This window comes from Rattus norvegicus, chromosome 16 (genome assembly GCF_021556685.1).
Source record: "Rattus norvegicus strain SHRSP/BbbUtx chromosome 16, alternate assembly SHRSP_T2T, whole genome shotgun sequence".
NCBI lineage: Eukaryota > Metazoa > Chordata > Mammalia > Rodentia > Muridae > Rattus > Rattus norvegicus.
The window spans coordinates 83,903,387-83,927,972 of record NC_141549.1 but is presented as its reverse complement, the minus strand read 5'-3'; the positions used below and the strand labels follow the sequence as shown (position 1 = coordinate 83,927,972).

General features: G+C 44.8%; 1 protein-coding gene and 1 pseudogene across 6 annotated transcripts; both read left to right on the top strand.

Annotated features, from left to right (window-relative positions):
* Cfap97d2 (CFAP97 domain containing 2) lies at nt 1-24,586 on the top strand. 6 transcript variants are annotated; one of them, NM_001437380.1, is made up of 5 exons: nt 8-174; nt 16,493-16,573; nt 17,631-17,695; nt 20,065-20,225; nt 24,079-24,417. In NM_001437380.1, exons 1-5 carry the CDS (start codon nt 85-87, stop codon nt 24,144-24,146), a joined length of 465 nt encoding a protein of 154 aa, NP_001424309.1. In that variant the 5' UTR covers nt 8-84; the 3' UTR covers nt 24,147-24,417. The 6 variants fall into 6 exon arrangements, with proteins under 6 accessions (NP_001424310.1, NP_001424311.1, NP_001424309.1 ...); NM_001437379.1 differs by having other exon boundaries at nt 20,056-20,225; NM_001437378.1 differs by having other exon boundaries at nt 17,577-17,695.
* Nucleotides 7,747-7,864, top strand: LOC120097579 (5S ribosomal RNA; annotated as a pseudogene).

Below are 24,586 nucleotides of genomic sequence, written 5' to 3'. Positions count from 1 at the left end.
CACATGACCCCGCAAACAGCTCTGCGGGGGCTGTACTGCTGTGCCTGCTCTTCCCTGAAGGGACCCTGGAGTTTGTGATCTGAGATGCATAGAGTGCCCCAGCTGACCACCCCGTGGGCTAGTAGAGACCTGCAGAGAGCCTGGGAGAAAACCTACCAGAACCACAGGAAAAAGGTAGGAAGACACCTGCTAGGCTCGTGGTGGGTGTTGGGGAGGAGCCTAGGGAAGTCCAGTGTGGATTCAGAAGGTCAGGATGGCAGAGTTTCTTCTTAACTAAAGAAATATTGTATCTCATGTGTATGCATGTTTTGCTTTCATGTATGTCTGTGTACCACAAGCACACCTAGTGCCCGTGGAGGCCAGAAGGCACTAGGTCCCCTGGAATCGAAGTTGCAGACAGTTGTGGGTGCCGGGAATCAAACCTAGATTCTCTGGAAGCATAACCCGTGCACGCAACCTTGCTAAGGGTCTCTCCAGCCCCGGAAGTTCTTAAGAGGGCTCATCATTACATCATCAAAGAACAAGAGTTCCACAAACTCGGAGTCAAGGCCATCCCATCCCCAAACACAGTGTGAGTTCCTAAAGCACCCAATATCCCCCAAAATACACAAAACCATCCTAGGACAAAAGACCTGATTCCGCTCCTGGTCCACATTACATGCACCAGAAGGAACTAAAACCTGCCTGCGCCTGGAAAGGGGAGAGACAAGTGTCACTTCCAGTCCCTGGACAAAGATGTGGGTGTTACTTAAGACTGTCATGACGGAGTTCTATTAGTTGTGTTGGGTACACTGGGTGGAGGACATTCTTAGATCTGGAAACTTCAGGAATAGAGTGATCCCCTTCACTAATTTTCAATGATGACCCCAGGTACCAAATCGATAATCAACCCTGTCTCCTTCTGAAGCCTCAGATGACACCCTAAGAAGTCAACTCAGTGCCGGGCTCACTTGGTGCTCCAGCCTCACCCCTTCCTAGCTGCCCCTGCCTCGCCGACCCCTTGAAGTCCCCATGTGGCAATCCTCCACAGCTCTTCAGTGGGCCTCAGCTTACTTCCTTATGTCTCATTCCAAGGCCATCTCTCAAGAGAACATCCTCTGATCCCATTGTAAGAAGCACACCATGGCCTTCTGCCCTCCTGTCCGTGCCACCATGGTGGGTCACAGGTTCATAACAGGGCACCTGTTTCAGGGCTCTGACCGAGACTGCTCGCCGTGGTGTTACTGGCCTGAGTGACCACTTAAAGAGCTCTCACTACTCACTAGGAGGCAAAAGGCAGCAACTGTTTTTCCTGCCAGTGGTCTTCAAGACTAGCCCTGTAGACACCTTGTTCTTGTTTATCCTGGGGACTGGCCTGAACCCTGTCAGATAAGCCTGTGCTTATGTGAGTGTCCAGTCTCTGTCCCTGAGATGCTGTGACACAAAGATGCTCTAAATGGTCACTGTGGAAGAAGAGGGCTGATTGGGCAAGTGAGACTCACAGAGGTGGACCGTGGTCTGGGGCCCTGAGGTGTCTGGAAACATTGGTTTGTGGGCATAAATCTTTGAAATGTCCCAGAAGCTTATGATTCATTTCTTAAAAGATTTATTTATTTATTTTACATATATGAGTGCTCTGTCTCCATGCATGCAAGAAGAGGGAATCAGATTCCATTACAGATGGCTATGAGCTACTTTGTGGTTCCTGGGAATTGAACTCAAGGCCTCTGGAAGTGTAGCCAGTACTCTTAACCGCTAGGCCGTCTCTCCAACCCGATTGGGGGTTTTAGAGAGCCTGATATGGCTGTGGCCCGCAGCAGAGCAAGAACACTGGGGGTCCACAGCCTGGCACAAATGGGATGGTGCTAACGTGAGAGAGAGCACACCATGAGTCTAACTGAAGGAAAGAAAGAAAGAAAGAGTCGTGCAAAGATAGGAAGGGAAGTCACACAAGGTCAGGGAACCTGTCTTAGGCACAGCTGATCAAACAGCTAAAGGGGATGTCCAGAGGCAGGGAAGTGCACAATGACTGAGGGCATAGCATAGAAGCCATACCAGGTGAGAGTGTGGAGAGGTCTGACGTCAGATGGGGGAGGCTAGGAGCTGCTGTGATGTTCCCATAGGCACAAGACAAGGGAAGGGGACTGGCATAGCCAGGGTTTCTGTTGATGTGATAAAAGATCATGGCCAAAGCAACTGGGGGAGGAAAGGGTTTATTTGGCTCACACTTCTACATCACTATCCATCATCAAAGGAAGTTGGGGAAGGAACTTAAGCAGAGATCGTGGATGAGCACTGCTGGCCAGCGTGCTGGCTAGCTCTCTATGGCCTGCTCAAGGTGCTTTTTTTAAAAAGATTTATTTTATTTATATGAGTACACTGTCTTCAGACATACCAGAAGAGGGCATCGGATCCCATTACAGATGGTTGGGGGCCACCATGTGGTTGCTGGGATTTGAACTCAGGACCTCTGGAAGAGCAGTCAGTGCTCTTAACCACTGAGCCATCTCTCCAGCCCTTCATGGTGCCTTCTTATACAACTCAAGACGACTGCCCGAGGGTGGAACTCCTCACGTCAATCATCAATCAGAACACGTTCTACAGACCTGCCTACAGGCAATCCAATGGAGGCATTTTCTCAGCTGAGGTTCCTCTTCCGAGATATGTCTAGGTTTGTGTCGAGTTGACAAAAAGGCCAAGCAGCCCAGGGACAAAGTGTGACTGTGATCTGGATACCAAGGGCCCCCCTGGTGGGTGAAGACAGACATGAGGGGCAGCGAAGGACAGAGATCCGTCTCTTCCAGCCCAGGCACAACCAGTCTGGACTAAAACTGACCTGTGCTTCATGGGAAGAATAGAGATATCAGCTTTTGAAGTAGTTAGTGCTAGACTGAGAATCTCTGAGAACACAGTTTGATGAAACAGAGAGATGAGAACGCTGTACCCCCCAGCCACCAGCAGCACGGCAGAGCCACTCCTCAGCCAGCAGCACCATGGCACAGACAGCATCACCATGACGCAGCCATCTTTCTGTTCACTGCTTCTTTGGAAATGCTTCCTTCTTGCTCCTGGTCTGCCTGGCACCTTTCCTCTAATGGGGTTACACTGCTGGTGGAGAATCTGCAAACCTGAGGGCATGTTGATAGATCCTGTATTGATCTGTTCCTTGTGCTATAACAGGACACCCCAGACTAGACAACAGGTAAACAGCAGACATTTGTTTCCTTCTGTTCAAGAGGCTACATGTTGAAGATCAAGTCTCTGGGTGCTTTAGTGTTTGGTAAGAGTCGCCTCCACAATGACAGCCTTGTTGGGATAAGAGAAGGAAGGGCAGGCAGACTTCTGATGACTATTCTATATGGGCTTTAATTTCATTCATGAGGAAAGAGCTGTCATGATTTAATCACTTCACCAAAGGCTCCCCTTCTTAATGCCACCGTGGGAAGGATTAAACCCTGGCATGAATCATGGAAGGACAGAGTCAAACCATAGCAACCTTCCAAACTGAAATCAAAGAGTAACAAAATAAAAATAAAAACAATCCTGAATTTCCAAACACAGTGGGGCAAGTACAGAGGAGTAGGACGCCAATAATGAAAGAACCAAAAGGAGAAGAGAGGAAGGAAAGGAAGAGGTAATAAGAAGAAATAGTAAGGGGAAAAGTGGATTTCAACCCAAAGAACTAATAGTGTTAACTGAGATCAAATATTTCCCTACTGATTAAAATCTCCAGCTGTGACGGTTTTATTTAACTATATCTATGTTGACCAAAGAAACCCACTTCAGTGTAGACTTGTATAGATTACACATAAATACTTGGGACAGAATGCAGCGTGTTAACACTGAGTAAGAGGAAACAGGACAACCGTTTTTAATCTTAGGCAGAGCAGATTTTAAAACAAAGAGTTTTACTAGGGATTTGAAAACTCTTACATGACAGCAATGGGGTTAACCCTTCAAAAAGGTAATAATCCTTAACATGTAAGTGGCTAGCAATACCAGGTCAGGCTACCTGGAGCAAAGAGAGAACTGCAAGAGAAAGTCCATTTTCTCATTTTATTTAAGGTTTAAGGTTGAGTGGAGGGTGAGAGGGATCAAATATCATTGTACAGATGTGTGGAAACAACTGCCACTCCACGTGTGCTGGTGTTACTGCATTATACCGATGTATGGAGGGTAAGAGGGATCAAACTTCATTATACAGATGTGTGGTAACAACTGCCACTCAACATGTTCTAGTTTTAAAGGGGAAGGGAGAGAAGTAAACGCATGACTCTACCATCACAGCTGGAGATTTTGATACCTTCCATCAGGCAGAAAATCAGCAGGGAAATATTTGACCTCAGTTAACACTATCAGTCCATTGGGTTGAAATCTGTAGATTACGTCACCCAACAGCAACATAATATACATTTTCCTCAAGTTCATCTAGAAAGTTTAAGAGTATAGACCACGTCCCAGCCCATAAAACACACCAGTAAACTGACAGGTTAGAAATCATATGACGCTTATTCGCAAATCACTGTGGGATTGAGCTGGAAAGGAACAATAGGAAAGGAACTGGAGAATTTCCAAACATGAGAAACCAATCACTATACTTTAAAGTAATATGTGGGTTAAGGAAGATATCTTAAGAGGAATAAATAGACATATAATACATTCCATTTATTTCGTGTGTGTGCACATGTGCAAACATGTGCACGCACGTGTACATGTGCATGTGCATGCAGGAGTTGGTTCTCTGTCTCCATCATGGATCCTGGGGTAGTAGATGGATCCTTGAGTGTAGGTCACCAGGCTTGGTTACACTGGGCCATCTTGCTGGCCCTTCAGAGAAAACTTTCGAATGTTTTAAACTAAGTGAAAATGATACACAGTTTCTCAAAACGTGTGAGATGGGATGAGAACCACTATGAAGGGGAACCTGCAGCACTGGGGGCATGGGTTTGTATAAAGGAAGACCGAGCTGGGTGAGGTGGCACACACCTTTAACCTCAGCACTCGATGGCAGAGGCAGGATCTCAGTGAGTTCAAGGGCAGTCGGTTCTACCTCGAAAGTTCCAGGCCAGCCATTCTTACATAGTGAGAACTTGCCTCAAAAAAGCAAGGGGTGAGGAGTTAAATACAAAGTTAGCAGAAATGAGCAAATCAGGAGATTAGTAAGAAAAACAAAGGAAATCTGTCCCTGTTGATTCTCTGAAAAGATCACTAAAATACATAGTTTCAGTGCAGGCTAACTAAGAAAAATCAAGATGATACAAATTATTATATGAGAAGGAAAACAGACAGCTCCAGTTCAGACACCATGGACGTGGGCTGGGATGTGCTCAGTGGCAGAGCACTTACCTGGACTGTGCAAGGCCCCGGGTTTGATTCCCAATGCAACAAAAAACAGAGACTCCGCAACAGGCCTCTATCTATTAAAATGTTAAACCAACAACTAATTAGCTTCCAAAATAGAAATCTCTGAGGCCAGATAGATTTGCTCATCAATTTTGCCAGATACTTAAGGAAGAGGTTGTGCTAATTCTCTATGGTCTCTTTCCAAGGCTGGAAATGAAAGATTCCCTAATCATTTTCATGAGACCAGCGTTATCTGGTAACCCAAACCAGGTAAGGACATTCAAAGAAAACCACAGACCCATAATGAATGAATATAGATGTAAAAATCTCTAACAAAGCACTAAAAAAAAATAGAATACAACATGGTTTTTAAAATTGTATACCACAACCAACAGGGATTCATCCACGGTAGGCAAAAGTGGGTTATTATCCAAATAGCAATTAGTAGGATGCATTATACAACAGGAGAAAGTGAAAAGAGGAAAAGTAAGGAAGGAAAGGAAAGAAGGAAAAAGGGAAGGAGGGAAGGGAGGGAAGGAGGGAAGGAAGGAGGGAAAGAGAGAGGAAGGGAAAGAGGGAGGGAGGGAGGGAGGAAGGAAGGGAGGAAGGAAGGAAATTAAATCAGAATCAAATTGGAAGACTAGAGCTGCCTGTCTCCAAGACATACTCTAAAGCTATAGACATCAGGATGGTATGATATTGCTTAAAGGATGGTCAACTAGATCAATGAAATAGAACAAGAAACCAGAAATGAGCACACAAATCATTATGATCACATAATAGTTCACAAAAAGTCAAAAGCAGTACATTGACAAAGAATAATCTTTTCAATAAATAGTATTGAGTTGAGAAAACATCTGTATACAAAATAATAATAATGATGATGATAATAATAATAATAAATAATAGCAATTGTAGTAATCAAGACTCAGAACTTGCACCTTTCACAAATATTAAGTAAAAAATTCACCATAAATCTAGATGTAAAATACAAAACCATCAAACTTCTAGAAGATAACAGATGGAAATCCAATGACCTGTGGAATAGAAATAATTTGTATATATACACCAAAGAAAGGCATAGTTCATGAAAGAAATAACAGACAAACCGAGCTTCATCAAAATTAAAAAAAATGCTTCCACACTGTGGAAAACAGTGTTGGGAGAGACAAGCCTGGAGAAAGGCTTGCAAAACATGTATGTGTTTTCCAAAATGTACAACGGACCCTTAAAACTCAACACTAAGAAAACAACCTAACTTAAATATTGGGCTTAAGACTGACCAGACGTCCCAGACAATATATGCAGGCAATATAAGCCTGTGAAAAAATGTCCCCTGTCATTTCATATGGAAAAGGTAGATTTAACAAATAATTAGACAGCATTACCCTCCCCTTACAATCCCCATGCCCCAGGGACCCCCACATGGCATCTGTTAGAAGCCCCTGCCACACTGTCCCTTGGGTTCTTAATGATGATCCCTTACACAGGCATGCACCATCAAATCACAAAGCACTGGGGACCAGTTTAACCTTCATCCCTGTTCTCCTCAGAGGGTTTCAGGACTTCTAGCTCTCTACAACTTAATGATCAGTCCCCTGGTGACCAGCCTCCATTCGAGGCCAGGCAGGAGCCTCATCACCAGCAGCCTCACTGGTTACCAACAAGAAGACACAGGTGGCTTTAAAGAGTTCCAGAGTCCCAGTTCTTTCCTATGACAGGAAAAGGGGACGAGACTAAGTATATGTCTTCCCACACCTGTGTAGGGAGCAACAGCACCCCAGAAAATCATAGTAGAAGACTGACAAATAGAAAGGGTACACTATTGTTGAAAATAAACACAAAGTTAGCAATTTCCCTTGAGCTACTTTGTATCCTCAGGAAAAGTCACTGTTTCTTTATTCCATGGGACTAGACACATTTATCATCAAGCTTACCTGATAGGCCAGGTATAAGCTGGCAGGAAAAACTGGAAAGAGAGTGTGATTCCAGGAGGCTAAAGTATAATACAGATGCTAAAACCACCCCAGGCCCTTTGGACCTAAGCATCTAACAGTGCTAAGCATGAACAGGAGACAGACCAAAGACACAGGGGACTCAGCCTCAACTGCATATGGAAAACAGAAGACAGTCAACGTGGGGTCACTGTAGACTCTGTGCAGACAGTAGTCTCCTCACTGACCCAGAAGCTGGGGGCAGGCAATCAAGATGTGGAAGTGTTAAAAAAAAAAAAAAGATGTGGAAGTGTAAAAATTGTAGATAATACAGAATATATATTATATGTTATGTAATCTATAATACAGAATACATGCAATATTTAATATATGACATATAATTATATAATTCATTATAAATTATATTATAATTATGTGTAAATTTAAATTAATATGTGTAAATTTATAATTATGTGTAAATTATGTGTAAATCTACAGTCATACCCCCCTGAACGCTCCTGATCTTGTCTGATCTCGGAAGCTAAGCAGGGTTGGGCCTGGTTAGTATTGGATGGGAGACCACCTGGGAATACTGGGTGCTGTAGGCTTTAAAAAAATTAATATATTATACTATATAAAAATTATGTCATAATTAAAATTTACATTGTACATTCTATTTGTTTTATATTATATATTACATAACATATTATAGCTAATATATTATATGTTGTATTATTGCATATTCTGTATTATATAATTTATATATATGTTGCTGCCCTTGATTGTCTGCTCCCAGACTAATATATATAATACATACAAATATATGAATATGTTTAAATATTATATATAAATATATTATATATTTACATAAATATAAATTATATATAAACATGATAAATATAATGTACATCATACAATATATATGTTAGATGTAATATATAATTAAATAACATATAATCTTGTTATTTAAATTATACAAAGTATTTAATATATATTTATATAATATATAAATTATTTAAATTATATAAGTTATTTAATAATTGTTATAATTGTATAAAATATTAAAGAAAATAACATGTGTATTATAAATATTAATATATTAATGAATATTATATATAATTATGTTATCTACAATATCATACATTATATGTATTTATAATATATAACATATGTATTTATAATATGAGATATATGTAATATAATATATCATAAATTTTATAAATATAAATATATAAATTGTATAGATATACAAATTATATAAATATATAAATATCAATACAATACAATAAAGTAAGTACAAATAAAATTATAAATAGAAATACATTTTAAATATGTTACATTTTGTAATATATATTACATAATATATAACATAGATAGATAGATAGATAGATAGATAGATAGATAGATAGATAGATAGATAGATAGATAGATAGATAGGTAGGTAGGTAGGTAGATAGATCGATCTTATTGCAGTGCCCCCTGGTGGTAGAAGTAGAAAACTGAAGCCCAATCTTTGAGCCCTTCCATGAGGAGTGAAGAGGTCATCTTTGGCATACACCTTTTGTGCAGCACCTGCAAATACATCTCCAAGGCTACCCCTGCCCACAGGGTTACCTCCTCCCTCTACACTGAGGAATATGTTTCCCAACACGAACTCGGGAGCACATTAAGACAACAGTCTCTTAGTCTGTTTGAGCTGCTTATAACAACAAACATTTATTTTCACAACTTGAAGGGTGTAAGTCAAAATGCAGCTGGAGTGCTTGGCCAGGGCCGTTTTTATAGATGGAGCCTTCCCCTCGTCCCTCTCACCAGGATGTCTTCCGACATTTATCCCATTTAGGGAGGATCTTCCCTAGAGTCTTATCACTCCCAAAGACTCCATCTCTGATGCTAGGGGTTAAGACTTCGACATATGAATTCCGAGGATTCGAGCATTCAGGTCCCAGCAACAGCATCTCAAACATCGTGAAAAGCGGCACTGAGTGGTCGAATGTCATTCAAACACAAAGGATAAACCTAGGTGTATTCTTGCTGGCTGAGCCTGAGCTGCCTCGGGGAATATTGGACTAGACTGTTTTAATAGCTGAGACATACTTCTCAGAGTTCTGTGCACTGGGACTCTAGGCTCAAAGCTGCCGTTCAGTTCTTGGTAAGGGTGGCTTCGTGCGTTGCAGGGGACAGTCTCTACACTCACCTCCTGGGTTGGAGCATCCATCTAGATTCTCAGGGATTGGAATCTTTAGCACGCGCACACACACACACACACACACACACACACACACACACACACACACTATATTAAGAGAAGTTCCAGAAGGATTATATAGATTTAAATATAAAAACCCACATGAGTGTGATAACTTAGCCTGCACTCTGGAGGCTAAGAGGAAGATCAAGAATTCAAGGCCAGCAGGCTAGGCTACACAGTAAGTTTGTCTCAAAAAAAAAAATGTAGCCAGGCATGGTAGTGCATGCCTTTAATACCAGCATTTGGGAGGCAGAGGCGGAGTTCAAGGCCAGCCTGGTCTACATAGTGAGTTTCGGTACAGTCAGAGCTATACAGTAAGATCCTGCCTCAAAAGAAAAAAAATACAAGAGTTTTAAAAATTAACTTCACAAGTAGTAGAAAATATAGAGCCGTGGTAGAAAATATATGCTGGGTTGGGGATTTAGCTCAGCGGTAGAGCACTTGCCTAGCAAGCGGAAGGCCCTGGGTTCGGTCCCCAGCTCCGAAAAATAAAAAAAAATAAAAAAAAAAGAAAATATATGCTAACTGTAATTCAGAACCCTTTGAAAAGGAAGAAAAATTGATAAGCATTATATAATAATAAAAAGGTAGTAGCATGGCATAAACAGCAAGGGTAGGAAAAGCAAGTGTTAATGACGAAAAAACAATTGCACGTTCTGTCACAAAAGCTCAAACTCTGTGCAAGTAGGCTTTAAGACTGGGAGCACAAAAATGGGGAAGCAATACGGAAAACCAGTTTTCCGAGGACATTCAAGTAGCTTTTAACCTATAAAAAAGATCGTCAACTTCACTGATAATAAAGAAACGCAGACCACACTTGCCCTCTAATGCTGTTTCTCAAGTCTGAGCCTGGTGAGGAGCTGCCGTGCTTCTGGAGCAGGGACCACCATCGTGCTGTGCTGTGTGTGAAAGGCAGAGCCCCATGGGAAACTGAGCAATACCTCATAGAGTTGCACGCATCTTTAGCCTTTACCCTAGCAATCCCAATCCCAGATACGCTGGCAAGTACACAAAGGCGGATTGCAAAAGATGTTAATTGCGGACTTTTCTTTGTAATAGCAAGACTGGAACGAATTCAAACATTCTTCAATGGGCAGCTGGGTAAATAGGTTCCTTACCCATAATGACTCTCAGACAATTGTATAAGGAGGAAGAGACTTCGCCACATGCTACTGTGCAGTTATTTCTGGAATGTAGTATGTTGTGGCTTGGATACAGTTGAACGTCTCCTACAGCTTTATGTGCTGAAACGTGAACCCCATCGTGGGGCACATACATTGTAAGGGTAGAAACTTGATCTACTCTGACGTTTGGGGTGAAGCCCATGGGGGGTGATTTGGATTAGACAATGCCATCAGGATGGAGCCCCAGGAACAGATCCTGCTGGCTTAATAAAAACAGAGGAACGGTTGGCGGTTTGCCTTTGCAGTGGAGCTCTTACCTAACAAACGAGTATTGTTTCCATCTTTACGAGTAGATAGGTGATAATAAACAGATTATAGATAGATAGATAGATAGATAGATAGATAGATAGATAGATAGATGAAAGATAGATACATAGATAGATAGATCAATAGATAGATAGATGATAGATAGATAAAAGATACATAGATAGATGAAAGATAGATACATAGATAGATAGGTGATAGATACATAGATAGATAGATGATAGATAGATGAAAGATAGATACATAGATAGATGATAGATAGATAGATGAAAGATACACAGATAGATGAAAGATAGATAGATACATAGATACATAGATAGATACATAGATAGATAGATAGATAGATAGATAGATAGATAGATAGATAGATAGATAGATGGTGGTGGATGGATGAGAGACCAGAAAACATGGAAATGTGTGCAGGCATACACATGCACATGCATGCACACACACACCCATACATGTGCATACACGCATTTTATCTCTCCCCGTATCTCTGTGTCTGCAGGGGTTTGACTGGTAAGAAATTTAGCATCAGATGGACCAGGACGGCAAAGCAAAGCAAAACAAGCCTCTCTTCTATATAAAGTACTTGTCCTCACGTATTTAATTCTAGTAGCAAACAACTGACTGGTGCACAGTGTGTAATGAAAGATGGTGGGAAAAGATGCATGATTTATTGTTAGTGCAAATGAAACGTGTTAAAATATGTGCAGATATTTGTGTGCACGTGTACTTTGAAGTTAGGATGTGCATATTCTATATGACTTGATGTTTTCAATGTGAAAATAAATGTAACACTGGAAGAATTACTAATGAGAGCAGAATGGAGTTGAAAGGACTCGGGTCTCTCTTTTTTTAAGATTTATTTGTTTTGTGTATGTGAGCACACTGTCATTCTCTTCAGACACACTGGAAGAGGGCACCACGTCCTATTAGAGCCACCAGGTAGTTGCTGGGAACAGAACTCGGAACCTCTGAAAGCGCAACCTGTGCTCTTGAGTGCTGAGCCGCCTCTCAAGCCCACCCAGATCTCTTTTAAAAAGCTGTTTGGGGCACATCTGGCTTTGGGGCTATATAAATGTCTTACATTCTACAAAGCAAATTAAATTCGAAGTGTGTTCCCAACTACTGAGAATAAAATTAATCCGAGTGCTGATGTAGCTCATTCCTAATCACACCGAGAGGACATATTCCAGAGACCTTCAAAACCACTTACCTGTTTCCTCACAGTCACGGTCCCCCAAACACAGATGAGTAATGTATAGGGATGGTGTCAGGAGGCGTGTGTTTAGGGGGAGAGGTGGTCCTGCTGACAGTTAGCTGAACACATCATCCTATGAGAAGGTGTAGTCTGAGGTTAGGGTGGCTCTCTAGAAGGAATGTGGTTCTACCCTAGTGACACTGTGTAATGTCAACCATAGCAGGTGTACGCACAGTGTGCACCACAGCAGGTCTGTGTACACAGTGTGCACCACGGCAGGTCCGTGTGCACAGTGTGCACCATGGCAGGCAGGAAATGCCATCCCCAACATTAACCATCCGCACGAGGATGTTCAGGGAAGCCCTTTCCCACCGTAATCAGCTATAGACATCCTGCAAAGTAAGCTGGAGATTCAAAGCACAGCCTTACTACCTCACCATTCTGGAAGGGAAGGACATGCTCAAGGTCATTAGAGACAGAGGGCTCCAGGACCAAGGGGCAAGCCCATGCCCCACTGAGCCTCAAGACAGTCGGAAATACATTCAGCCCTATTACTTTAAATTCAGTAAGGGGCTGAGAAGATGGCTCTCGACAACCACAGAAAAATCTAGGCCTGGTGGCTCCTACCTGGAATCCTAGCCCTGAGGAGACCTCAGAAACCGAAGCATCTTGAGGGCTTGCTGGCCAGCCAGTCTAGTCAAATCAGTGAGGTCTAGATTCAATGAAAAAGCCTTTCTCAAAAAACCTAAAGACCACAGAGATGATAGACAGACAGACAGGCAGACATATATGAAAAGCAATAAAGGAAGACGTTTGACATTAACCTGACCTCCACATGTACATATTTATGTGTGCTCACTCCTACCTGCATGTACATATACAAACATGCACACATGCATATAACACGCATACACAAATTCGTAAATACGCTATGCGTGGGGGTGTGCCCCCACAATCCCAGCACATAAGAGAATTATGAGTTCAGGGCCACCCTGTCCTACATACAAAGACCCTGTTCCAAAAGGAGGAAAAAAAGATAAATAAATTAAGAGAACCTAGGAATCCATCCTGTGAAGATGAAGTTTGCCTTTATATGAGTATTTCAGAAGTAAAAGCAAAGTGAGTCAGAAACTTAGAATATCTCTGTTCTGACCCCAGTCAAGTACCGCGCCTGGGATTCTTCACTGTTTCTGGCATCACAAAAACAGCGGTGCGGGGAGATGGCTCGGTGGGTGAAGCGCTGTGTGGAGGACCTGAGTTGGCATCTCTAGAACCTGTGTGAAAAGCCGGGCATAACAGTGCATGAGGATAACCCACCCTGGGGATGGGCACTGGGGGACAGGTCAGTCCCTGGAACTCCCTGGACAGCCCGTCTATCTAAACAGTCGGTAAGCACCAGGCTCAGAGAGAGGCTCTCGCTTCAAGAATCAAAAGTAGAGGAAGACGCCTGATGCTGACATGGGCCAAGCATGTACAAACAACCACACCATCTTAGAAATAGCACAGAGGCCCATGACATATCTCTGTTCGTGTCTCCATCCCTACGTCAACGTGATGGGTACTCTTGATTACCAACGTGATGGGGTTTAGAATCACTGTGGGAGCGGATGTCTGTGCGTATCTGTGAGATTTGGTCAGTGGAGGTGGGAAGACAGATCCTACGTGTGGGCCACGCCCTTCCCTGGGCAGGAGTTCTGCACTTTGAGTGTGGCTGCAGTGTGGCCTGCTGCTGCAAGCCCTTGTCACTGTCTTCACCATCGTGGTCACCGTACACAGTCACCAACCACTGTGAGCCAAGAGACCCTTCCTTAAGTCAGCTCTTCTCACGTATCTTGTTCTAGAAACATGTTGGGTAACTAATATACTCTGCAGTTCTCTCTCTCTCTCTCTCTCTCTCTCTCTCTCTCTCTCTCTCTGTCTCTCTCTCTCTCTCACACACACACACACTCACACACACACTCACACACACACACACACACACACACACACACACACACACACACACACACATGAAGCAATGTAAAAGAGTACTGTGCACATTTTGTCCCTTAGTATCTCATTGTGTAGCTCCCAAGAGCAAAACATTCTCTTTCATAACAACAGTAGTTTGCAAGTACATGACGCTGGCACTTCGTGGTCCATTTTCTAAATTGTCCCAGGAATGTTGCTGCTCCCCCAGCACGAAACCACTGCCTTTAGCCTTCACTCCACTTGGAGTAGTTTAATTTCCTAATTTCATGTCTGCCAGGTCACGGACTCGTTAAGGTTTCTGGTTTCATAGAATCCTCCTCAGCTTGGGTTTTTCTAGTGTTTCTTTGTAAGTTAAAGGAGATCCCACAGCCATGGATGAAGCAGACACAATGCCATGCCTGACTCATTATGGAGATGGGGACACACCGAGGACACCCATATGCCACTAGCCATAATGACACTGACCATGGTCAGGGATGCACCAATTTCTCAGAGCTCAGACCTAGAAACATTTGCAGTGAAGACTTCTATGCATTGCCTGTCAGGCTACACAGTTGCTGGTGAGCCTCCCACGCCAGCTCTCCAATGTCAGTGCTGTTTTACATTTGAGAATCTGTGTTTCATGTTTCTAACATACGAAAGGAAGCACCATATAGTGCGTCCGGATACCTCAGTCGACACAGGCTAAACAACACCGAGTGAGCTCGAGTGGTGTGCTGTATAGACTGCCTCTTCATCTGGGTCCCGAGCAGCATACACAAGAGCTCTACTCAGTCTTCGCAGATAAACACGGCCCACGCAGAATCTGCAGGGTGTGCTTCAACCTTGGTCACTACCTTCACCTGTCTTGATGTCACCAGATGTCAAGACATAGTGTGTGGGCCTGTCTCTCCATTCTCCTCCTCTGTCTCTCCCTCTCTCTCTCCCTTCCTTACCCCCACCTCCAAAGGCCTTGAATTGGCCCCATTCCTTTGATTCCATGCCGTGGCCCTGGAGGACCACAGTTCTCTGGCATCTCCTGCCTCCAGTCTTGCCTTTCTTACACACAAAGGACAGTGTGGCTCTTTGACTTATGCCTCGAGGGGCTTCAGGTTCCTGAGTGTGTGGGGGGGGGCGGGGGAGATGGAGGGAGGGAGGGGAAAAGGGAGAGAAAGAGAGAGAGAGAGAGAGGAGAGAGAGAGAAAGAAAGAGAGAGAGGAGGGAGGGAGAGAGAGGAGGGAGGGAGATAGAAGGGAGGGAGAGAGAGAGGAGGGGGGGAGAGAGAAGAGGGAGGGGGAGAGAGAGAGAGAGAGAGAGAGAGAGGAGAGAGAGAAGGGAGAGAGAGGAGGGAGGGAGGGGGAGGGAGAGAGAGAGAGGAGGGAGGGAGGGGGAGGGAGAGAGAAGAGAGAGAGAAGGGAGAGAGAGGAGGGAGAGAAGGGAGAGAGAGGAGGGAGGGAAGGAGGGAGAGAGAAGGGAGAGAGAGAGGAGGGAGGGAAGGAGGGAGAGAGAGAGAGGAGGGAGGGAGAGAGAGAAGGGAGAGAGAGAGAGGAGGGAGGGAAGGAGGGAGAGGGAGAGAGAGAGGGAAGGGGAGGAGGAAAGGGGGGGGAATCCTCTAGAAGCCCTCAGCCTTCACTACATTGTAGCCACAGGATGGTCTTCCAGGTTGCCTGATACATGTTACCATTTTATTTGTTTGTTTGTTTGGCTTTCCTATTTATTTTGCATTATTATTATTGTTGGAGGTATATGCTAGACCACGTGCTCTAACGCTGAGTCCCACCCCACCTCACTCTGAATTGTCCTTTTGGCGATGCTCTGGGAGTGCTCCTTGGCTGGCAGGGCTCCCACCTCTGTCACCTTCCGTTATCAGCTGACAGATCCTAGGGTCAGTGCTCTGTCACTAGAGACTAGAGTACAAGGGATTCCTTTTACTGCAAACCAAAGTGCGCAGAGCTCTCCTAAGTACAATCACTCACCATTTGAAGGATATGCTTCCCTCGGCTCTGCAGGGGTTGCTTTCCAGTCAGTCCTGACATAAGGTGTTTCCTGAATGCACTACTGGGGCTCAAACAGCCCTGCAGGAAGGACACGTGGGGCATAGCCTGCAGGGGAGTTCTTGCCACCGAGCATTGGGAAGAAATGACTGGCTGTTACCACCTTACCCTGCATCCATAGATTCCCCACCCCGTAGCAGAGCATGGGCTCACCTCTGAGGGCTACCGAGTCCCTCCTGAGGGTGGCTGAAATCCAAGTCAAATCACAAGTCTCAGTGAGAACTTCCTGTCTGCGGCTATTTGGAATCTCTTGCACATGGTCCTAACGGGGATGTTGCAGAACCTGCTCAAACTGCCCCTGGAGTCTCACCGCCCACTCTGTGCCGCAGGTCCAGAACGCCCAACCACTCGTGGACACCCGCCCACCACAGACTTACAGCCACCTCCACCTAAAGTTCAAGAAGTTGAAGGTAAGTGCCCCCGGCTCCTCTAGCCATGCCTCCCGCCTACAAGGTGATGTCGCCGGAGCCTGGGAAATGAGTGGACAAGGTGTCACCTAAGGGGCCAACTGAACTGGTTCTGCCCTAATGGCAGGGAGCTAGTGCTTGTACCAGAGCCTTCAATGATATTGCCCCATCGTGTCATAGACGCAGACAGATAAGTCTTGGGTAATTTGTACTGTGCAACCCCAGATAATTGACACCCCTGGCCACTTCTGGATTTGTATTTCTTGGGGTGCAGGCCATGGTAAGAGTGAACGATGTGTAGTCATGCTCGCAGGGATGCCCCCAAGGCAAACTGAACCTGGTGACATCATAAATCAGCTGAACGAAGAGCTGATTTTAGTTAGTCAGTTAGTTTAGTTAGTCAGTTTAAAAGCAGAAAGCAGGGCATTCGCCCCCTTATAGCAAGATGGGAGGAGAGACAGGAGAACCCCCAGAAGCTTGTGGGCCGAGTAGTATGGCACATAAAGCAGCAAACAGGAACTCTCAGGCAAAATGGACCGTGAAGATGGACACCCAAGGCTGACCTCTGACCTCCACAGGCCGAGGCATAGAGGCACATGAAAAGGCACATGCATGCACACACACACACACACACACACACACACACACACACACACCACACACACTATAAGTGACTATAAGTATCATCTTATCTTCTTTCTGGAATTAAGTACACCACCTTTCTACTGAACAGCACAGCATGTCTCCTGAGATAGTTCCCTTGCTGGCATGACCACCACATGTCACTTTAGCAGACGACCTACACATTTGAGACAGTATGTCTCCTTGCTGCTATTGCAGCCCAAAGGTATAGTATTTCAGCCCAAAGGTATAGTGGTCACCCATGCCCTCGTCTCAGGGCCTAGTATTGTGGTGTACCTGTTGGCTCCTGCTGGGGACCTACCGGGTGTGGCTTTGAAGCGTGAGTGGAGGCACCTTGTGCTACGGGGTCTCCCTGGGTCCACAGATGGAGGAAGAGAGACTCTCCATCATTGACAGAAACAACTACCTGCTTCTGCAGAGGGTGGCCTCCGCCATGAAAACCGGGAGACGGATTGATGGGCAAAATAACTTCACATGGAGAAGGTAACAGAAGGGACCCTGACATCCGCCTTGGCTGGGCCTGCATTCAAGGACAGGGGACAAAGGGCATGGTGACCCAGGGCAGATGACAAGGACATGGCAACCCAGGGGCAAGGCATTCTTTCTGATCATAAGAGCCGAGCTCATAGGGCCCTCTTGCTCCCTGACTCCAAACCTTCCTTTGAGGCTCTGAGGTATATCAGAGCACAAGAAAAGACCCAGAATGACAGCAAGCCTGTCGCATGCCTGCTGAGAGCCAGGCACTCTCCACAGAGCCTTCCCAACCACCATTCTCACAAGGACCAGGCGAGGTAGAGGCTGTGGTTCTTCCCGTTTCATAGAGGGGAAACTGAGGTATGGCGAAACTACACAACGTGGCCAACGTCACCATCACTGTGGAGGGAGCAGGGTGTGACTGAGCTGCATAGCACCCAAGAGCCTTGCAGTGTTAGTTCCGGAAGACCTGATACCAAGGCAAAGGCGTGGCTGTCCCCTCTCTGCGGCTGCTGCTTTCTGAAACCAGTGATTCCCTCAGCTTAGAATTTTGCTTCCCAAGAGGATGAGGCCTTCGTGTTCCACGAAACCACCCTGCAAACACTGAGTCCTTTGCCCTTGCGTCTGCAAAAGAACGTGCTCCATCCTTGGTAGCCGTGGGCACTAGGAGATATCTGTAGTCTTTTTTCCCTTTGAGTGCAGAGTCATGGCGGTCCTGGCAATGCGGGCTCTGCTGCTGAAATCCTGGACTCTTTAACCCTTTAGAGAAGTTTCCAGATACATCAGAAGCTAAACCACAGGCATGAGGCACCCAAGCCACCTGATTCAGTTAAGAGGCAAAGGTGCCAGGAATGAGGCTGCTAATTTGGGGGATCGTTTCTGTTTCTTGGACAGAGAAAACTAGTTGATTTAGATAGTATTAATACAGCCAGATATCGTATTGAGAAAAAGGAAAAGCCAACACTCTTAGAGAAACTGATTTCTCTAAGAACAAGAGATTTACCAAATCTCCTGATTTAACTTTTCTGTCTTCATTGAGATACACTTGACCCTTGATAAGCAGTATCTTACAGCTAAGGTATACGGTTTAATGGGTTCGATACGCCCCACACTGAAACCCTCTCCTTAGTGAGGATGGTGCAAACGACCCTTGCTCCCGGTTCCTCTGGTGCTGGCCAGGAATTTCATGACAGCCAGGCCCTAGAGGTCACACTGGATGTGGTTGGCTCTGGGACTGCACACATGTTCTGCAGAATGACATTGGTTTGTTTTGTTGCTATTTTTGTTGTTGTTGTTGTTGTTGTTGTTGTTGTTGTTGTTGTTGTTAAGACAGGGTCTCTACATAGTCCTGGCTTTCCTGGAACTCGCTATGTAGTGAGTTAATCTTAAACTCACAGAGCTCTCCCTTCCTCTGCCTCCTGAGTGCTGGGATTAAGTGCACCACCACCCCTGTCCAGATTGACATTGTTGAGGACGGTGTTGGGTCAACCTTGGGCTGCTGAGTGACACCCTCTCCTAGAGGCCATACGCTATTTATTTCACCTATCAATGAGCATCTCGGCTTGTTTTGCTTTTGGTACTAATAAGGATACAATGGTTGTTTGTGTTTTAAAAAAAAACGATTTGTCTGCAGAGAGCGACAACTCAGTAGAAAATAGGGAATGCAAATCAGTCACCCAGAGAGGGACCCCCTGAGGGAAGAGGTGGTACTTCTTGAACATGCCACCAGCAAAATCGGTGACAAGAATTAAACAGATGTAAAACAAAAGCCATCTAAAGGTCCTGCACATTGTCACGAGGACACGTACACATGAAGGAACATTTAGGCTATTGATTGCATCGAGAGAGGAAGCTGCAATATTTGAACTGCACCTACCTCAAGCTGATCCACACAAGACCCGCCTTGGGAATCCTGCTGGAGCTGAGGCTGGTTCTTCCCACAGTGAGCTTTCTAAACCACGCATGTGCCTGCAGTTGGTTTGAAGCATTTAGCACTTCCAAAACAGATTAGGCTCCTCAGGCCTTGGCTGTTATGCTTCTCCTCATGGGTGCCGGGCCTTCCTCCTCTTCTTGCTGTCAACTGTCCTCTCCTTTTGAGGCTCTATTCAGCATTGCCCATAGGGGCATGGCATCTTCACCTCATGAGCTCAGTGCCTACTCCCTGATGGACAAAGGCATCCTAGTATGGGGACGGGGAGGAGTGTTTTGTTGAATGTTTCTCGATGGGACGGACTCAAACAAGACCTCTGATATTAACTAAAAGAGCCTGTCAGGCCTGAGGACACATGGGCTCCTTTTGTGAATGCAGAGTAAGCTCTCTGTCCCACAATCTTGGTATATGAAAGGTATGCGTGTATTCCTTTCTGGAGTCTAAACAGGAAATCGAGAGAACAGGCATTGATGAAAGTGCAGAAACAAAATCAAGCCGTTCCAGAAAGACTCAGAAGCTCAGAGCCCTGGTATGGAGCACAGAGATGGCGGGAGGACTGGACTGCCATGGCCACGCGTCCCTGCACATGCAGACACACCTGGAGAAAAGGTACCTGTAGTTCTTTCTTGTGAAAGTGCGGCTATCTAAAGTTCCTGACTCTGTCAGAGTCACTGCGCATGTACTCCCGGATTCTTGGTTATCCAGTGTCTTTGGTCCATTACTCAGGAAATAAATGCCTCAAGTCACAGAAGCCATAGTGAAGCTTCTCAAATTTACACAGAGATAAAAATTGGTTCAGTTGATTGGCTATACGTTCAGGGAAGAGTCCGGTGAAATTAGTGACTTGACAGATTGTACCCATCAAATCGGTACAAATCTCACTATGAAACCTGAAGCGGCTATTCCACTCGAAATCCAGGACCAAAAATAAAAACCTATAACCGGGAAGAATTTGCCAGAAAACTTAATACTCTAAACCCTTCCTCTTCACCTAACCAAAAAAATCACTGGGAAATCCATAACTGAGAATGAAGAACAATTCAGTTCTGTCCTCATCATCCTTACAGGTGTCTCAATGAATCAAAGTTATTAGGGGTTTTAAATTGTCACTCACTGTCCTTATGCCGGATGCTTTTTTTCAGAATCAAGTCTATTCTAGGGGAAAATGCAGATACCAAATTAAATATTCTAGGACATAGAACGTGCCCTGATTAAGACCCATCCCAAAGATTCCATCCCTCAGAACCCCTCCCAGTGACACCTGGCCTTTTTTTAGTCCCCACTGTCCCCATAAGCACCACACTTAGCTCTTTTTTTTTTTTTTTAGCATATGGCCCTCCAATTTTTTGCTTGGACATTTCTTCTAAGTCCCTGAGGCATTAGGACAAGTACATTTGCAAAGATGCATATAATAAGAAGCAATTACTAAGTAGCAAAGCACTGGGGAAATTTAGTCTGCTTTCTAATTTCATAGAAAACCTGGACATTTTGTTTCAAACCTTGGTTTTAGTTACAGAGCATTAGCATGTGCTTCTGTAGAAAACAAGGCATTGACACTGTGTAAATTAGTTATCAAAAGATTGTTTTAAGACAGAATTTCACTGTGTAGGTCAAGCTGATCTTGAACCCAAATCTTTCTACTGCAGCCTCCCAATTGCTAAGATTACCAGCATGCATGCCCTGCATGGATTCAAAGTTAATTTTTCATTTTTTTCCAAATATATCGGAAGTTAAAAACTTTTTTAAAAAGTATTCCTACCCCTGTTAAGCTTTTGTTTATGCCTTATTGTTAACGTTTCTGCATTAGTTTTATTTGAGGCCACCTTTAAGGGCAAAGATGACTTTGGCTTCTCGATGAGTCCAGAGCTTTTACTGAGTACTACTCTTTCTCCTCATTTCTGATTCTTCTGGTTGTTTGGTTTGTCATTCTTCCACCCTTTTCATAAGGTAGATTTCTCGGAGCCATATTTTTATTTTCCAGTGAAAATGTCTAGAAAATGTTTGGAAGGAATGCTCGGCTCAGCCATTCATTTCCTTACTTGGAATATCTTCGTCTCTCTACTTTACATAAAGGAAATTGTGAAGCTGATGAGTAAGCTAAGAGACATAAGGGAAGGCTATTCTGCTTGGAAACGGTCCCCGGCAGCTACCACCCACTCCACACTCCATGTAGGATGTTGCCAGGTTGGCTCATGGACAAATACGGCCCTGCAGTGGCTCCCTTGGGATGGGAGAACTTCTTCAGGGCAACCCCACCTCCTCCAGTGTTCAGCTCTGGGCCTACGGGTGATTTGTCAGTGGCTCCGGAAGGTTTTTTTTGTTTTGTTTTGTTTTGTTTTTTTCGTTTTGCAAAAGGCAGGAAACAGCTGTGCCGTGGTTGGGAGGCAGCTTCCTGCCAAGAGCCTTTCAGTCCATGTTAGGCATTTCCAGAACCTTCCCTCTGTGTGTCCACTGGAGAGAGTGAGGGAAGCAGGGCTCCAGGCTGCACCAGATATGGAATGCCTTGTTCTTAGGTGACCTGGCCTTTTGTTGTTTTGTTTTGTTTTGTTTTGAGACAGGCTCTTACCCTGTAGACCAGGCTAGCTTTGAACTCTCAGAGATCAGCCTGCCTCAGTTTCTCAAGTGCTAGTATTAAAGATGTGTGCCACCATGTCTGAAAGGGGCCCTGGCCTTTTATAAAAGTCAAATTTTACACACACACACACACACGTAACAATGTTATCTGAAAATGGCAGGTGTAAGAAAGACTAGGACTCCATTTAACAGGACTAAAGGCCTGGAATGCACCCTGCTGGCCAGCTTTATCTAGAACTTTGGCTGGCCCTGAGCTTCTCACAGGCATGCCAGAAGAGACCACCCTCTCCTAGCCGTTTCAGCAGCTTCCCTCACATTACTGCTTGCATCCCACCTCCAACGAAAGAAAGCACCATGCTATCAGGAGGATGTTAGAGGATAAGAGCATCCACTAACCCACTGACCGTCTTGGTGCTTCCCGGGGCTTAGGCTGGTGGAGGCACACGGCCTCTACCATTCCCACACCAATACCAGAAGACAAGCAAAAGCCAGAAATGATCACAGTGAGAAAACGAAATGAACGAACTGCTGAACGGTGGAGCAGTAGACGTGCTCTAGGCTCTTCAAGGCAGCTCCATGGTCCCCATCTCTAAAGACAGGTAGGCCCCAGCTCCTGCACCCATACGCACTCATGTGAAGGTTAAGCGAGCAGCCGTTGACAACAGGCTAGAAAGCTCCTCGCCCTGAAAAACAAAACGAAGCAAGTTTTAGTTTCTGTCCTTCACACATACTTCTACCAGAGAGAGTCAAAATTCTGGGGTTCAGGTGACACCTTGAAACCAGCGGTTGGTCTGCTGATGCATTGTGAGAAGCGACTTGACAATAACACCGAAATAGCAGAAACTATTTGATCGTTTGACGGCACGTACGCCCAAGGAAAATACACAAATGACCAGTGAGCCCAAAACAAACGAACAAACAAAAAACCATCCAGTGTTGTTGGGGAAGTAGGAGTCAATACCAGCGAGAGACTCCAGAGTTCACACTTCACACTCACTAAGCTGACTGGAACAGCAGGTGATGTTTGCAGATGCCTGTGAAGTGTGTGGAGAAACTGGGAGGCATGGTGGTGATGCGCTGGCTTTGAAAACACCGTTGACTCCTCTAAAGAATTAAACAGTAAGTGCAAACCTAAGTAGAGGAGAGAACCAGGGCCACAAACACACAGAAAACTTACACGCACCCGTGTCTGTACACATTATTAACATTCGTGTCCACACTGAGGACTGAGCAGACAAAAAGGAGGTATATCTGTCAGTGGAATACTATTCTGCCATAAAAGCATGAGGTCTCACATTGCTACCTCGTGGGTGAAGCTTAGAGACCTTGGTGAAAGAGCCATATGCAGAAGGTCACGTGTAGGAGACGCCCAGACGGGCAAACCCTAGTGTGACTGGAAACTGGGACGGGAGAACTGGGGTAGAAGTAGTTAAGGATTATGGTTTGTGAAGTGTTGGTGATTATAATGTTCTCAAATTATATCATAATTATAGCTATACATGTATTAATATCTCCAAACCACTATTCATTTTAAAGGGTGGCTTTAATAATATAGAGTGACTACACTTCAGTCCAGGCACTGTAAAATAAAGATGTGAGCGAACATGGTGTGAATCACTGGGAGATAACGGGCAGTAGGATCCGGGATTCAAAGTTAGACTCAGCTACATAGGAAGTTCAAGGCCAGCCTTGTCTCAAATGGCCAGCCTGGGCTATGTGAGACCTTGTCTCAAATGACCAAAACCGCACACAACAACAACAAAAGATTATGTAGTGTATTCTAAATAAAAAAAAATTGCCGAGGGAGGTGCTCATCCTCCGTGCATTCTGGACAGCTGGCGTGTTTTCCTGTTCTTGGCTAAGGAATATGATTGTTCCTGTCCCACAGGAGCTGATCGTGAAGCCCAACAAGGCCACAGCCTCATCTGGATGCGCAGCCTGAAGCGGAAGGGGTGAGGGTTCACGACCCAACCACCGAAAGAAGACCAGGGCCTGGAAGCTCCGATGAGGCCTTCCTGTGTCTCCCAGGGGTGGGGGTGGGGATGTGGGGTGTGCAGGTCTAGCATCCGAGATCACGCTGGCTCTGGGGACGGCTGTGGGAGCTGTGACGCGGCACTCTGAAGCTTCACGGTCACGGCCGTCGCCAGATGACACAGCACGGCTGTTTACTGTGTTTCTTGGACCGATAACCAAAAACAAAATATGCAGAGTGACTCTGCGAGTTACAGGATTTGAATTAGACGACTCTCCTTTCTAGCTGTTACTACTTCTCTGAGTTAACATGAGTTTGGGCGGGTGTATGTAATTCTCTTTAAAAACAACAACAGAACAAACAAAAATACCTCTGTGACTGTCATTTTACCAAGTATGTAAATAAATCAAACTGAGAGCTTTAA